Source organism: Prinia subflava, chromosome 5 (assembly GCF_021018805.1).
Source record: "Prinia subflava isolate CZ2003 ecotype Zambia chromosome 5, Cam_Psub_1.2, whole genome shotgun sequence".
NCBI lineage: Eukaryota > Metazoa > Chordata > Aves > Passeriformes > Cisticolidae > Prinia > Prinia subflava.
In genome coordinates this window covers 47,090,690-47,106,482 of record NC_086251.1, presented here as the reverse complement: position 1 = coordinate 47,106,482, position 15,793 = coordinate 47,090,690, and the positions used below count along the sequence as shown (strand labels likewise).

Genomic DNA, 15,793 nt, shown 5'->3' with positions numbered 1-15,793 from the left:
AAATTTGTGGAATAGGTGTGTCACGTATGCGTGATGCAATGTTTGATAAAGATACACAGTACCATTGGAATTGTTTCAGCTAGTGTTTTTATTCTAGCCAAATGCTGGAAATGCCTTTATTTTCTCAAAACATAGGGCATAATCTCGGTACCTTTTTTCCCTGTGGTTTTTGACTCGGGCGCGGGGGAGTCCCGAGCAGGCGGCGGTGCTGGGCTCTGCCTGGTGTGGACCGCGCTGTGTGCGCTCTGCCGGCCGCGGGCCGGCCGGGACCGGGCTGGAGGAGGCAAAGGGGAGAGCGCCTTTACACAGACCAAACCCCTCGAGCGAGAGTGGGTGAATGGTTCCAAGGTGGGCCGAGAGGTGCCCAGAGAGCGGCAGGAACTAACTTTGCGTTACCTTTTGTGGAAGGGGAAGGTGTGGCAGAGGCGGGCTGGGGAGCGGTGTGTGGTGATCGCTCGCCTGTGGAGGAACAGCATCAGCTGAACGTGCCATCCCCGCCGCCCTGTGAGCGGGTTCTGAAGGGGCAGTTCCTGCGGTGCCCGCCGTAGCGGCCCTTCAGCGGCGCGGCGGTCGCATTAGAAGATTTGTTCTCTCCCTCCTGCTGTCCCTCCCGCTGTCCCTGCTCCTCCCGCGGGTGCCCGGGCAGCGCCGTCAGGGCGGCCCCTCAGCGCGGGCCGCGCTCCCGCCAGGCCCGGCCGGCCCCGCCGCTGGCCCCGCCCCGCCCCGCGCAGCCGCCAGGGGGCGCTGCTCCCGGCGCTCCCGGGCCGCCAGCGCGGCGCGGCCGCGGCGCTCGAGTTCCGCCGCTGCCGGGGCCGCCGCTGGCCGTCCCCGCCTCCCCCTGCCCACCGCCCCGGCCCCTTCCCCCGCCGGGGCCCCTCGGCCCCACCATGGCCACCAGGAAGGCGGGTTCGCGGCTGGAGACGGAGATCGAGCGGTGCCGCTCGGAGTGCCAGTGGGAGCGGATTCCCGAGCTCGTCAAGCAGCTCTCGGCCAAGCTCATCGCGAACGGTGCGGCGCGGGGCGGGCGGCGGGGGCCCGGCAGGTGCAGCCGGGCGAGAGGGGCCTGCGGAGCCGGGAGAGGCGGCGGGGCCGCCGGCGGGAGGGGCGGGCAGCGGGCCGGGGCGGCCCGGCCGGGCGGGAGCGGCGGAGGGAGGCGGGAGCCGCCCCGGGCCCGGCCCCGGCCCCGGCCGGAGGCGCCGCGCTCATCGCCCGCGGGGCCGGGGCGCCCGCCCGTGGAGCCCCGCGGAGCCCGGGGGCCGCGCTCCCTGTGCCGGCAGCGCTCCCTGCGCCGGCAGCGCGGCCCTGCGCGTTCGCGCCCCGGAGCGTGCAGCAGCCCGGTGTTTATCACGAGCGCTGCAGCTTGCAGGCGCACATGCTGACAGTGTGCATAAAGCCCGAAACGTCCTTCTGCGACTGCCAGAGTGTCTGTGCACAGCGAATCGTGTGAAGGCTTCCGTCCTTTCTCTGAATAGAGAACCTTAGCAATAGAGTGCAGCTTCATTTGTTTTTCTGTAAAAACGATAAATATTTAGCTTGTTCTCTTAATTCTTATGTCACAAACTTCTATATGTTTAACTGAAGGAGGTGAAAAACAATGCTTCATTGTGAGTATGTAATGACTGAGGGAGATACAGGAAGTTCGCTTTGCCATGGATGCCTTAATTCTGTGTGACAAAAAATCTGGGGATAGAGTGTGCCTCTCTGGGCTCACTCATCTGCTTGAGGTGGACCTGGAGGTATTTTCAGAAAGCACTCAAGCCTGCGAAGACAGAACTTGGGGTGAATTCAGAGGTGATAAGTTAACAGAGAGGAGGAGATGTGACATTGACATTACTGGAAGTTTGTTGTGAAAGCAATGATAGCTTTGCATGTTTAGATGGGAAGGAAAACTGCATGATTCAGGTTTATAGAAATAGAAATAAAAGAGGAAAAGCCTGACTCAAAGAAAAGAAAAGAAAAGAATTTAAGAACAAATGGGTAGTAGATAACATGTATATGTGTTGGCCTTAAGAACAACTGAGTGGTGTTCCTGACACTGGTGTTATGCTAACTAAAAATAAACATGAGTGAAAAGATGGAAGGTATCTTTAGTTTCAGGACACACATCATTGAGTGATAGACTATGGGCTAGTTAGAGATCACTTCAAGCAGAAGCAAATAAGGTTTTGCTGTCTAGTTGGGAAGCATGATCTTCATAGTTTCAGGATGTACTTAGGTATTTCAGACAGGCAGGGAGAGCTAGGCAGGAGATGTTAGTGACAGTTTGACTTAAATTTCTCTAACCTGTCTATGTTTTACCTAGCTGAAGCATAGCTGCGATTATGCAATCTGCATAACTTTACACTTCAGTGATTTTCCTATGAAGGCATCTTCTAGATTCTGTACCAGTCAAAATACAAATTATTGAAACATTTCCTGATCTTTAAAATATGGGAAAGTATCATATGCAGATTTTCCCTCTTTTATGACAGTACCTGAAGGATTAAGTCAATGTGCATGACTTCCAAGTCTGGCTGAGAACATAAACAGGAAATTAAGTGATCATATGGGACTTTTCTTCTCTGATGGAGTAACACAGGAGGAGGGTAATTTATTTAATGAAATGCCTTCACGTGCTGTTGAGAGTGTTGAAAATTGGAAGTTTGTTTTCCAGATCCAGGTATACCTAACAGGTTGCAGGCCAAGGTTATCAGCTAGTGAGTCTACCAAGGAGAGCCAGTGTCCATTCCACCCATGCAGAGGGATGTGAGCTGAAAGGCACTCTGATGCATGTCCCTGCTGTTACTTAATCTGAAGCAATTAATTTAGAAGTTCAGTACCCTGATCTTTACTGCATCCTTCTGTACTGATGTTTTGACTTAGGAATGGATAACAAAAATCTGGGTTTTGGCTGAATGTGTAATAATATGTCATAGGAATGATTTAAAAGCATGGGGAAGAGGGAAAGAGAAGAGGATCTTCATTCTGACCATGTATTGGTGTGTAGGGAATTGGCTTCAACTCTTGAATGCTGGAACATTTTAACAGAAGATATCAGCATTGCTAGGAATAGTGTTTATTACTCTTTGAACACAATTGGGAATTAATCCTTTGGGGAAGCTCGCTGGTACTCTCTTCAATCTTGCACTGTTGCAAAGAATAGACTTATTTTACTAGGACTCAGTTACAGCTCCTTTTGGGGATTGGAGATTAAACATCTTGATCAAAAGTTTAATGATCCAAGTTATTATTTGGGCTGTTTTGCATTAGCAAATTCCCGTCTCTTGAAGCTTGCCACCTAAGTAACATGAAGGAAGAAACAGCAATGACAGCTCCCAGGATGAAGGTCTATGTGGATACACAAGTATGTACTTCTGACAAAATGCAGCACTTGAGAGGTGCAATATTTTGAGTGGACTTGATTATTGTATTGTTTATTCTGTTTAATTCTGCTGATGGAACCTATCTACTTCTTACCAGACATCTGTGTATAAAACCTGGCAGTGGATCAAATATCAGTTTAGGTAGGATTTTGGATGCATAAAAATTATACTAGAACAAATTTATGTGTCTGAGGGCTTGCTTTGCAAAGGCTTTCTGAGTTTGCTGAGCTTTAGCAAAATGAGAGAAGAGATATATTGATGAATTGGTCACTACTTTTGCTATTCTGTATTTAATAGTTGGATCATAGAAAATGTGTATTCTGTATCAAGCCTGTGACTAGCATTGCTGTTCACAATGGATAAATAAATAGATAGATTAATGAAAAAAGAGTCTTTACCCTGACTCAGATTTGTTAGCCACTTATCCTGTTTGTATTATATTTCTCTACTTCAGAATGAGGACTCAGCAGTAGTAATGAGATTCCTGCCATGTAACACAAATCTTGGTTTGAGCTCTTGCTTCATCAGCATCCTGCTAAAAAATTGGGTTAAAACTGTTATGTGCAGGGTGCTGAGTTAGCCTTGGCTAACACCACATGCCCACCCAGCTGCTCAGTCTCTCCCCTTCCTTAGAGGGGCAGGGGGAAAAGGTAGGATAAGATTGTAGCTTCGAATAAAGACAAGGAGATCACTTACTAGTTACTGATTTAGGCAAGATAGGCTTGATTTGGAGTAACTGAATTTAATTTTTTGCCAGTTAAAATAGAGTCAGATACTAAGACAGAAAGACAGACATGAAAGTAACACTTTTTCTCTCCCGTTCCCCAGGCTGAACTTCACTCCTGTGCCCTTCCCCATGTGCTGTGGGGGGCAAAGTGTTCGCAGTCGGTGCAAGATAGTTTCTTCCTGCTGCTCCTTCCTTCTCAGGTTTTTCCTCTGCTCTGGCATAAGCTCCCCAGTGACAGCAGTCCTGCTTTGGAACAGGTTCTCCACTTGGTGCAGTTCCTTCAGGGCACATCCACCTGGCTTGGGTCCTTCTGGCACGTCTCTTGGGTCCCTTTTCTGGCACCGCTGAGCACCTCTGTTCCTCTCCTTCTCTGACCTTGATGTTGGGTTTTTTTGCTGTTTCTCACTCCTTTTGTTCTCTTTTATTTTGTTCTGTTGCATTTTCTTAAATACACTCCCCCAGAAGAGTTGTCAGTTGTGCTGAGGGGCCCAGCTGTGTCTGGCTGGGGACTGTTGGAACCAGCTGGGCCTGGGGCAGGGCAAGCCCCGGCCTTTCCCACCAAAGCTGCTCCTGCAGCCCCTCTGCTGCCAGCACCTCGCAGGTTACAACCAGTAGAGCAGGATTTTCAGTAACTCTAGCAGCTGGTAAAGAAATTGTCCTGCTGCCCTGAAGGTCACAAAGATGGGGTCCTTGGATACTCTGTAGCCTGTTCCATGCAGTCCTCAAATGTTCTGTGTTCACATCCTGAGCATCACCCCTTGAATGGAACAGAGAAAAACCCCAAGTTGTTAGAAATAAAATCTTAGAGTAGTTTTCACTAATGAAACTTTGTGAGTGTTCCCAGCGGTTTAACTAACTTAAAAAGGTTCCTTCTAAGAAAGTGAACTGAAGAAATTTTCATTGCTGGTTGAATTTTGTGTAACTTTGCAAGTGAACAGCATGATGGTGAAGCATGGTCATGACAGTGAATGCTCTGAGTACGTAATTGTTGCTCACAGAATATTGGAAGAGGTTAAAATACAAAATGCTGAGTATCTGAATGTATTTTTAAGTGCTCCCAGAACTGAGAAACACAACTGGAGGCTAACAATCACATTGCAAAGCTGATTGCAAAGCCATCATGTATTTTTGATGAAACAGTAGCATCTCATGTCTACAATGGACTTCAGTGTGAAGGGTGTATCTGCTCAGGGCATTCTCAGGACATCAGTATTCTTGTGTTTTCTTTCCTTCCTTTGGAAACAAAATGAGGAAACCATAGGTTGGTTCAGTAGCCAGCTGAATGGATAAAATAAAGGATCCATGAATTTCCATGGGTGTTTCCGGCCATTCATTGTTGCTGCAATTGGAACGTGACCTTGCTCAAGTTCAGTAAGATGTATGGCTCTGTCTGGAAAAGCACTGAGGGGGTGAATTTTTGTAGTTCAGATGAGGTAGAATGATGTAGTTCTGTAGAAACCTTAGCCAGAATGAAATATTGCATTACTGTGAGGAGAGAATGCATACCCAGGAAGTTCACGGATCTATACACTACCAAGAGCATTGTGACATTGCCGTGAAAATAGAACATTACCTACAGGTATCAAGTTTGCTCATGGAAATACACCAACATTGTAACACAATGGTTTCTCACCTAGTAAATTTCTTACTACTTTTGCTGTCCCATTTCTGTTTGATTTGTCTTGTCTGGGATCTCTTCTCTGACTGCCTTTCCTCTCAACACCTTGTTTCCATAGTCTCCTGTTAGACATAGTCTCACATTTAGCCTGGCAGAGTAATGGAACAGAGAGATGTTAGGAGCAGAGTAGCAAACCCAAACGATTATGAATAATTTTGTCTAATTTTGTCACCTGCTACACTGCTCCCTTATCTTGATATAAGCAGGACCTAAAAATAGAAGCATCTTATCAGTTTTCATCTGTTTTGCAGCCTGGTGAAATACAAGACCTCAGATATATGGTTAAAGCTTATCCTCAGAGTAAACAAGGGATTTCTAAACCTCTTAGGACTCATGCCCTACTTAGAGGTGTTTACCAAATTTGTTTGTTTTTGAACATAGAGTTTGTAGTGTGATTTGTATATGCAAAAGTTTCCTAAGAGATTGACATCTCTACCAGAAAAGTTTGCAGGCCATGTGACATGCCTTTTTGCATGTCCACAGAAGTGGAGGACTGTCTTCATTTGTTATCTTTGTTTTCCTCCTATTGCATTCACTGTCCCATTTACAGAACAAGCTTACTATGGACAGACATTTTTCTGAATGAAGAGCAAAGGTGCTGACAGTACTTAGATGTGTTGTCTCATTTTTGACTGACAGCTTTGTTTCTTCAGATAGCCAGGGGTGTTACAACAGTGTAAGTGATGATGTGGATCATCTGCTTGTGCTCACACTGTGTTCATCTGGAATAGAAAATGCTGGGGTGTGATTTCACAAGTAACCAAGCTGGTCTAACACCTCGCTGCTATCGTGTAGAGTCGTTCTTTCTTCCTGCCTTTAATCAAGCTGCTGCTTCTCCATGCAGCTTCTCCTGGTTATGCGTTCCTGGCCTCTCCCATGTGCTGGTGAACACCAGAGGTGGGAATTACTGTGCTTGGCCAGCAGAAAACTTTGTGCTGCTTGTTCTGGGGCCTGCTGTGTCTGCTGGCTTGCCAAGCTCCTTTGCCTCCCACAGGGGTCTGAGTGGTGCAACAGCTGCTGGAAAATGAACAGCAGCAGCAGCCAGTGGAGGGCAAAGGTTAAGGGAACTGTGAGGAAGCATGTCCTTGGTCTTAGTGGAATGAATCAGGGGCTTGTAACTGCTCACATTTATAAGGCTGTTTCTATATATTATGAATGCAATTATTCTAGAAATTGGATGACACATGTAGTAATGTTAGGTTGATTGTACTTTTGCTGTGTTTCAAAGTTGCAAGAAATGGTAGCCAGATTTATCTGGGAATAGATACTGGTATATATCTGTATTATAGCTGCTCTCAGTTTCTTTCAACTAACTTCAAGGGTTAAAGGTTAGGATTAACTTTACTATAGGGAAATAAGTTCATTAGCATAAACTCAGGATCATTGATACCACTTCTGTTTGGGTTTGATTTACATGGTAGTAAAGAAGGGGGCAGAAAGTCTTTAACTGTAGCAAATATGAGCCATTCTCCTTCCCTACCAAATCTTGGCCATTCCTCCTCCCCAGAAATCTGTGTTTTCAAGAATAAAATCGTAGAATTTAATAGTTCAGTTCTTCAGTTTTCTCTGCACTGAATGCTGTTTAATTTGAGCTGATAAGGAGAGACTGAAGATAATAACTTTGTAAAAAGCAAAGTGGCAGGACGCCGAGATAAATTGCAGGAAGTAAGGATGTCTGGCTCATAGAGTGAGGTGGGTAGCCAGACCTTTAATAACTAGAGAGCATTTGATCTCTGCTCCAGGCTGTGGAGGGAGATGCTGATTCTGGGCATTTCTCTGGTGTTTGCAAATGTATGGCAGAATGCATAGTGGGAGTTTTTAGTAGCTGCTCTGATCAGTGATGTTATCTGTTGCTCAGGAGTTTCTTAAGGAGGTGTTGCATGAGTTTCTGCAAGTTCCACCCCACTAATGACCTGTGTGTGGTTGGTATGATTCCACTCAGAATTTGTATGTATAAGCTGAAATCCTTTACTATAATCTCATATTGTCTAGAGTTGTAAACTGTGCTTCTTTAGCAAAAAGTGGATGGGAAATCCCTTTTATTTCTAGAATTTTGAATGCAGCTCACCTGACACCAATAACTTGGTTTATCTCTATAAAACTTTTGCAAAGATGCCAACCAAGACATGAAAACACCAACAGCTTACAGGCCCTCCCATGTTTTTCTGCAGTTAATTTTATGAACAAGTTGTAGCTCATCTTTTAAGTGTGCCTTATCTCAAACTCAGATTTCCACAGGCTTAGCTTGCAGCTGCACTTCTGTTTTTCTTTTTACTATATAATTGCAGTCTCTTTACTTAATGGGAACAAAATGGTGTGCATTAATCAAGGCTTTAATGGGACTGCATTACAGCTGGGTTTAAGGAAAGGCAGAATAGGGACCTGTTGTTTTTTAAACAGCTGGTAGAATAAAAAACAAAAAAAAGAAAAAACCCACAAAAAATGAACCCCAACAAAACACCAACTAACCAAAAGGTACTTTCCATCTTAACACTGGTAGTTACGTACCTGAGGCAGTTCTCTCTGAGACTGACAGATGTAGGGTACTATCTTTCAAGAATTTGCTTGAGGCTTCCCAGGTGGACCTGGAAAGCTAGAAGGAGAAGATCTGAAATGGTAGAGAACTGCAAGATCTTGCCTTCTGGGGAACAGAGGCTCATCTGTGTGCTTTCATTTGAGCTTTGTGTCACCCCAAAGATAAAAAATGTCTCTCTTCTGACCTGGCAATTAATTAGTGATTTCATTTTTTTGTCGGTCATTTTCTTTATCTTTTTGTGACAACAAAAGTTGGATTCCATTGTCATCATCTCTCAAATTTTCTCTGTGCTGCAATATATCTGTTTGGTAGAGAATGGACAAGAGCCACTGTGCTTATGACATGGCTTGGTTTTTGCCTTCCATCTAATAGTCTCTAGTATTTTGTTGTTGTTAGTAGAAACAGGAAAACTGTTTTGTCCTTTGAGAAATAAATCATGGCAAGAAGCAGGATTGTAATGAATTCCCAGGTATCAGAGCATGTGCTTTTCCTGTTCTCCCAGTCATTCTTTGATCTTTGTAACCTAAACAAAACATAGATGGGAAGAAGCTAAATTTTGATCGTTCTTCCTCAGTGTGGTTGATAGAATTTTTTCCAGTTAAACACTCAAAGATGATGGTAGTCCTGTTTCCTACACTTTGTGTTTCCTAGTCTTGGGTATGACACACATTCTTATTTCTTGGTTTTACATTGCATTTGACTGAATGGGCCAAGTTTTAGTCAATTGTAAGCTTGTCAATATTCTAGATAATACATTGTGACTGCCCTGGCTTGATTATTTACTGTTCTGATGGCCTTAATATTTCATGAAATTTGGTGAGCTTGAATATAAAAATTAATTTGAAACAGTTTTCTGTTCTTAACATGTGTCATCATAAAATAAATTTCAGTAGTAGTGGTACTTTGAAAGTAAATTTGCCTATGCATAAATACATTGGAAAGGCTATAATAGTATTCTTCAAAGCAAGTTTTGTCTGTCAAGCAGGAAAATTGTGTAGATACTACATAGCTGCACAGTAAAAAGGTGCCATGCTCACTGTGTACTTAAGAGGCAGAGAAATGAATGACTGTATATAATTGAAGGTGTTAGTGAGTAAAATTAAATTTCTTTGAACAGCTGACTCTGTATTTTCTGCTTCTGGTTTTACATGTGTGACATCTGCATCAGTGTGCAGCCTTTCTACCAGTAGTGCTTGTTGGGCTGTACGTATTCTCTGGGTACTTTTCTGCTGTCTCCAGAGACCTGGATGGACAAGATCCTGGGCAGCCTGCTCTAACTGATCTTGCTTGAATCAGTGGTGTTGGACGAGATGATCTCCAGATCTTCTAACCTCAGTCACCCTCTGATGCTTTGAATTCTTGCTGCTAAGTAGTCAGTGATGGAATCATAAGTGACAGCTGTGTATATGTATATTGTTTTTCTTGTTTTTAATGTAAAACTTGTAGAAATCTAAGAATAGTTTTAGCATTCATTTTAATTTTAGTAGCTCCTGGTCCAGATTTGCTGAGTTCTGAGCACAAAGTTGAGGTAGTACTTGGAGACACGTACTGATACTCCACTTCAAGCCAATGCTTTGCCTCACTGTTTGATATGTTGTGAACAAAGCAAATGTCTGCTTTAAGTGCATGTAAAAAACATATGTTTCAAGCTTTTTCTGCCAGTTGAATGTGAAATCAGTTCTGGATCCAGGATTTCCAGATCCTCCTCTGGAAGAAAGCTTAGTTTTTAAATGGCCTTCTTAAGAAATGTTCTGTGGGAGGCTATAAGATTTTTCTTGTTTTCATCTGTTTTACAGAAATCTCACTCTGAAATCTTTGTGTCATTACTATATAGAGCAATTGACCCCTTTGGGTTCCTTCTTGCTGCATACCACTCCTAGATAAAATTCCTTAGTGTTGTGGGGGGTTTTTTGTTGGTTTATTTGTGTTGGTTTGGGTGGTGTGGTTTTTTTTTCTTTTTGTTTTGTTTTGTTTGTTTGTTTGTGGTGGTTTTTTTTTTGTTGTTGTTGTTTTGTTTTGTTTTGTTTTGTTTTTTGGCACAATGATATTCCAAAATGTTACAGGATAAAATACTGCAGCATGCAACTTTTCAGGTACTCTGAGACTTCAGTTTCACCTTTAGAGAGACTAAAGAGTTTTAGGGATTGAGTAGGAATAGCTTCTTTTCTCAGTCCCAAGCTAGTTTCCCTCTGGGAAGGCTTGAAGCACCAGAAGGGAGTTTACAAAGCAAATCTCAACTTCCTGGAATTCCACACATCAATGTACTGTCCCTTTGGGATCCAGGAAGTCTCATACTTGTCCTCTTACCCCTTGTCCCTTTCCTACCCTGATTTTTTTTTTTAAATAGTCCTGAGTTAGGACTTCAGTTTTGTGGGGGGTGGTTTTTTTTTTTTTTTTTTTCTTTTTTTTCTTTTTTTTCTTTTTTTTCTTTTTTTTCTTTTTTTTTTTTTTTTTTTCTTTCTTTTTTTTTTTTTCTTTCTGGACTCCAGGACAGAGCAGTTGAAGCAGCAGCATCTTCTGTTCTTACAACTCTGTACTTCATCTAATTAATCTCATCTTGTGCATTGTCTTCATTTGAGACTAATGATAACTGTGATCTTTAGACTTCAATGCATTTGGACAGTTGTGCTTTTTAATAGTCTAAAATAAGTTACCTGAAATTTTTAAGATTTTGGTGAAGAGTGGGTGAAATGATACAACATGTGATATAACATGCTTCTAGATTTATCTGCTTGCTTACAAGGAAAGATTAAAGTTTGTTTGGCCAGTCAGATTCTGTAGGTATTCTGCTCTGTATTTCCTGTTCCTAAATACATCCTATTCAAGTTCAGATATCCAGGGCCAGAGTCTGAGGTTGAGCCTCTTTGCTTAAATCATTGTGGTAGGAGATTTTATCCTAATTATGCACTTTTTTCTTGCAGTTGCGTAGTTCAGAGGAAAAGGAAATAAAACACTAAAACTATTTCTTTTAATCTATGCCATTTGGCATAGAAGGAAGAAAGAATGTTTTTGTCCTACTCTTTCTTGCTGTAGAGGTTGAGCTGTTTGGGGAGGCTCTGTAAATAACATGTAGCTGTTGTTGTTAGCACAGGATCGTGTTTACTCTTGCCAGTGTACCACAGCAGCATGGTGTGGATGTTTAATTGCAGAGAAACATCTGGTGCACAGACTTGATAACAGGAGCAGGGTTGTTGGTAGTTGTTGCCATAGCTGTGATAGCGGTGTGTATCCAAGACATGTTTCTGTTATACCTTCCAAGTATCTCCTTCTGAAAAAGTAATTATCAGACCCTTCAAAAATTACCTTTTCTGCATTAATATTAGGAACACTTGAGAAACCACATATATAGTAGTCATGATCTAGACAAACTTCAGTGTTTTGCTTTCGTTTTTATCTGAGCCTGTTAACCGCCAGAGGAACAGTAATACTTTACCAAAGCACTTTTTTGGTAATAACAATGGAACAAAAGGTAGCAAGCAGGTTCCTTAGTTCTATTGAGACCGTGTCATCATTCACTATAAACCTATATTGATGTACTCTGTAATTGAATAAACTTTTAAAGTCACTTACTAGAGTGAACTCTGACGGCAAGAGAGAGCTCCTAATCTATATTCAGCTACACTTTTTTTTTTCTTTAGCTGTATACAATGTTGCCATTCTGTTCTCTCTCTCCCCTTCTCCCTAACCTTTATTCCTCTCACCCAGCCTGCTAACAACCTCTGGGTTCTTCAACAAGTGCCTGGAGGTTGTGGTAACATTCATCAGAAGGATGATTGTTTTGCATTTTAGCATGTGATTCAGTGGATGGTTCAAGATAGACCATGGTTTTAACCTAAATAAGTATTAGTATTATAAGTAATCTTCATCATTCTTGACCAAGGATAAATGAAGACTAATCCTCTGTTTTAATTCAGTTTTTCTGTGAGTAACTGCCTCAAATCCTGATACTGTGGTGAAGAATTTACTTCAAAAAACACATATTAAAAACAAAGTAGCAAAGCAGCTTTCATTGTGATATTTTTGGAGACTGTTTTACAAAGACATGTCATGGAGTGTTTTTCCTTACCCCATGTTTATGCCAGCCTGTATTCTTATTTTGAAGATGATTAATATTGATCCATATTGCAAAGAGGGATAGCCATATCTACACAAGGCTCTTCTCAAGCCATTTTGTACAGATGTCTAAGCTTTCTCTAAGCTGAAAGAAAGCAGTTTACATGAAGTGGTGGTGGTTTTTGTTTTTGCTTTGAGGGCTAAGAGAAATGGGCCTTTAATCTAAAGCATCCTTGAGTTTGTCTTGGAGTTCCATGGTGTTCAGAGCTGCCTTTGACATCCTGTTAGTCAGGTGGATTGTTTCAGTGATACTGTGATGTTGCAGAAACACATGGGCAAGTTAGGCTGTTCTTCTCCAAAATGGTTCTGCAAGGCAGTTGAGATAAGTCATCAAATAACCCCTAAATCTGCCAAGTAATTGTTTTTGGTGAATTCTTCAGCAGAGAAGTAGATGAATAAGAGGGAATCTTTCCTTTAATCAAGAATTTTATACTGAACCATAATTGTGTCAATTTTCTAGAAGTGGGATACTGGTTTTCATGGCATTGAAACTGTTGTTGAAGAATTTTTCTTCTGAAACATCTATTTAGACTGGCTGAAGGAACACTAAACTTCAAGGTATCAACTTTACACAGTTTGTCTCTACAAAATGTCTCATAGAAGAATATCATCTAGATCACTCATACTGTGCTGGAAGTAAAAGAAAAGCAATTTCTTCTCAAACAGTTTTTATATTATTTCAGGATGTCTTAAGGGATAGCTATAACTAATGAAAAATTCTGCTAGAGCTATGGCTTCATAAATGGTTTTCTTCAGAAATGTCCATGTAATTGGAATTTTGTTACAGGCACCATTGATTGTTGTTCTTACTGGCACACTGCTTTGTTAATAAAGTACTCACTCAGTAATAATTTGATTTAAAAGTTTCTTGCCAATATCTGGCCGTGATTGAGTGACTTAGCAGATGAGTGACTCAGTAAATAAGAAAACTCTGCTTTGCAGTGACTTTTATGGTTTGCAGTCTGTGACCTGTTGTTTTCAAGTGTCAGTCAGCAGCAGCTGCACCAGTGCAGCACTTCTGTGGTGAAGGCCAGTCTGACAGTAACTCTTCCTCTCTCCCTCTCGTGGTGCTCTGTCTCATGATCTACAGCAGTCTGCAGGGAAAGGGTGAGCTATGAATGACCTAGAGGAGCAGCTTTTGTTTGGCTGCGGGGTCACATCTGTGTGTGGATTACTGCTGTTTTCTCCTCTTCCGCCTTTTCTGTGAAGGAAAATGTGGGCAGTACATGTCGCTGCACTGTGACTGTGTCTAGCTACTGTGTGGATCATTAGCTTCTCTGACTTGCATCAAGAATGGGAGCAAAATACCTGGGTCCTATAGACTACTTTGATTCTCATCTTAAGATGTCTGGATAGTTTCAGAGTATGTGCCAACTTGAACTTAAGGCTTTTTTCGTGCTTGTGTCCTGTCTTGAGAAACATCAAATTTCTAAAGTTTTCGACTCATTATCAGAGGTGAAACTTGTCTTAGAGTGAAGGAGGGAGGATGAGAGAGGGAAGGCAGAGAAGATAAATTAAATTTTCTGGAGGTGGCTTCTTGTTTAGCTCCTCTTCCTTTCCCCAGTATGAGAAATTCTGCTGTGTATAAGAGAGGAATAATGCAAATTTTCTGTCAACTGCTAGATCTCTGTCTGTCCCTGTCTTGGTCTATTGTGACCCCAGAATGGACGAAAATTTGGTCTCCTAAAGCTATCTTCCTCTTTCTGTGGTGCAGCTGGTGTGGCTACACTTTGGTCTTGCATGTGCCAGTGCTATTGCTTACTTTTCCCCATTAGTAATAGCAATTATTTCAGCATTTTGTTTTACAAATCCTCATGCCTCAAGGTATGCATTTTCATACCTAACAGTGAGAGATTTGTTTTCTTTTTATTTGGTGTCTGACCTGTCCTTTGTCTGACCTGCTCATGTATTTTAAGAATCCAAACTAGTTGTTTCATATGCTTCCTTGACAATTTTGCAGTTTATATAAACAAAATGTATCTGGCAGCTGGTGCTGTTTTATAGCTGTTCTTACCTCTACAGTACAGTTGTTCTTACTTCTTTCTCTATGGAGGTAGATCTACTGTATTTAACTTAATTAAAGAAATGCTTGTTACAAGAGTGTGGACCAGAACAATTTTTAGGACCTCCTTGAAGGGTTGCATATGAGAGGGAAAGCTGCATGTGTTACTTTCTTCTTTGGCACTTCTGAAGTTCTTCCATTTGAAGTGTTAAAGAATGTCAATTATAGACCTCACTCTTTTCAGTGCAAACAGCCTTAGTGGTATTTCAGCTCCTGAACCAAAGCACTTGTTTTAGAGTGTCATTTAGATTCCTTGCTGTGTTTGACAATCTTGTTTCCTCAACCTCCTTTGGAAATGGAGCTTGCTCAGTGAAACATTAAACTGAATAAAAGGAGAGAAATGTTTCTTGTTAAATGAAATTCTTTGGCTTTGATGAGTACAGATCAGAGAGAAAGTATCAACTTGCAAATCCCGTAAAACATAAAATAACCAGTTTGACATATTTTCACCAATTTTTAGACTTGCGACTTAGCTTTAAAAATAAAATTTAAAAAATTATTCATCATTGTTCTACTTCCATGTAGGATATTACCATGCTGACCTAAAGCATTATTTTTAAGACCCACTCCTATTTGTTAATCCCCTTTTAAAAGACGCTCATAAACAAAAATTGTTTACTCAGAATAGACTCTGGAGTCTTCTAAATACGAGGAAAATACCTGTCCTGCAAGGACCCTGCCCAGTGACCAAGTCTTTGAAAGGCAATTGCCTATTGTGAACTGAAGTTCAATTTTGTAAGTTTGGAGCAGGCCTCTGATCCCTGAGAACCTTTCACACTGCCCATGTTAAACCCCTTGAATCAAACTGACCTACCTTGAATTGGTGTACAAAATCAGGTGTCTTTTCTGTGCGTGCAGTTTAAACTGTTTAATTTCCAGAGAGATGCAGAAAGTGCAATACTCCAGAATGTTGTGCAAAACTATTTTACTATTTGTTTGTAATACTACTGTGGCTGTGGTAATGAAATGTGGGATTTTGAGTAAGTCTGTTACAAAGGAGATTTGGGCTGAAATAGCATGTTTAGATTTGGTCACTTAAATGTCTTGTTTAGTTTGCAGCTTGAAGCTGAAGCTACACAAGCTGTTGATATTTATCAATTATGCTATGGTTTCTGTTTCAAGGAAAAGAAAGAATAGGCAGAAAACAGACTGCAACAAAATAGATACTGAGTATCTTAAAAATAAAAAAAATAATTGTAGCATATTGGGTTTTTTGGAAAGTTTACTTATTGCGCTTACAGTTGTCTGTACCATTTGTGCTTTTCAGTATATGTATCAGAACTTGCATAAAATATGTTGATATTGATGGAAATAC

The 15,793-nt window shown here is 41.8% G+C and overlaps 1 protein-coding gene across 1 annotated transcript in view; it reads left to right on the top strand.

The window, feature by feature from the left end:
• Positions 1-761: 761 nt before the first annotated feature.
• The window catches only part of TTC7B (tetratricopeptide repeat domain 7B), a 123,880-nt gene continuing 108,848 nt past the window's right edge, over positions 762-15,793 (top strand). Inside the window, exon 1 of the mRNA XM_063399203.1 lies at positions 762-1,008. Coding sequence (XP_063255273.1) covers positions 888-1,008 — 121 coding nt within the window. The 5' untranslated portion in view covers positions 762-887. The remainder of the gene's footprint in view (positions 1,009-15,793) is intronic.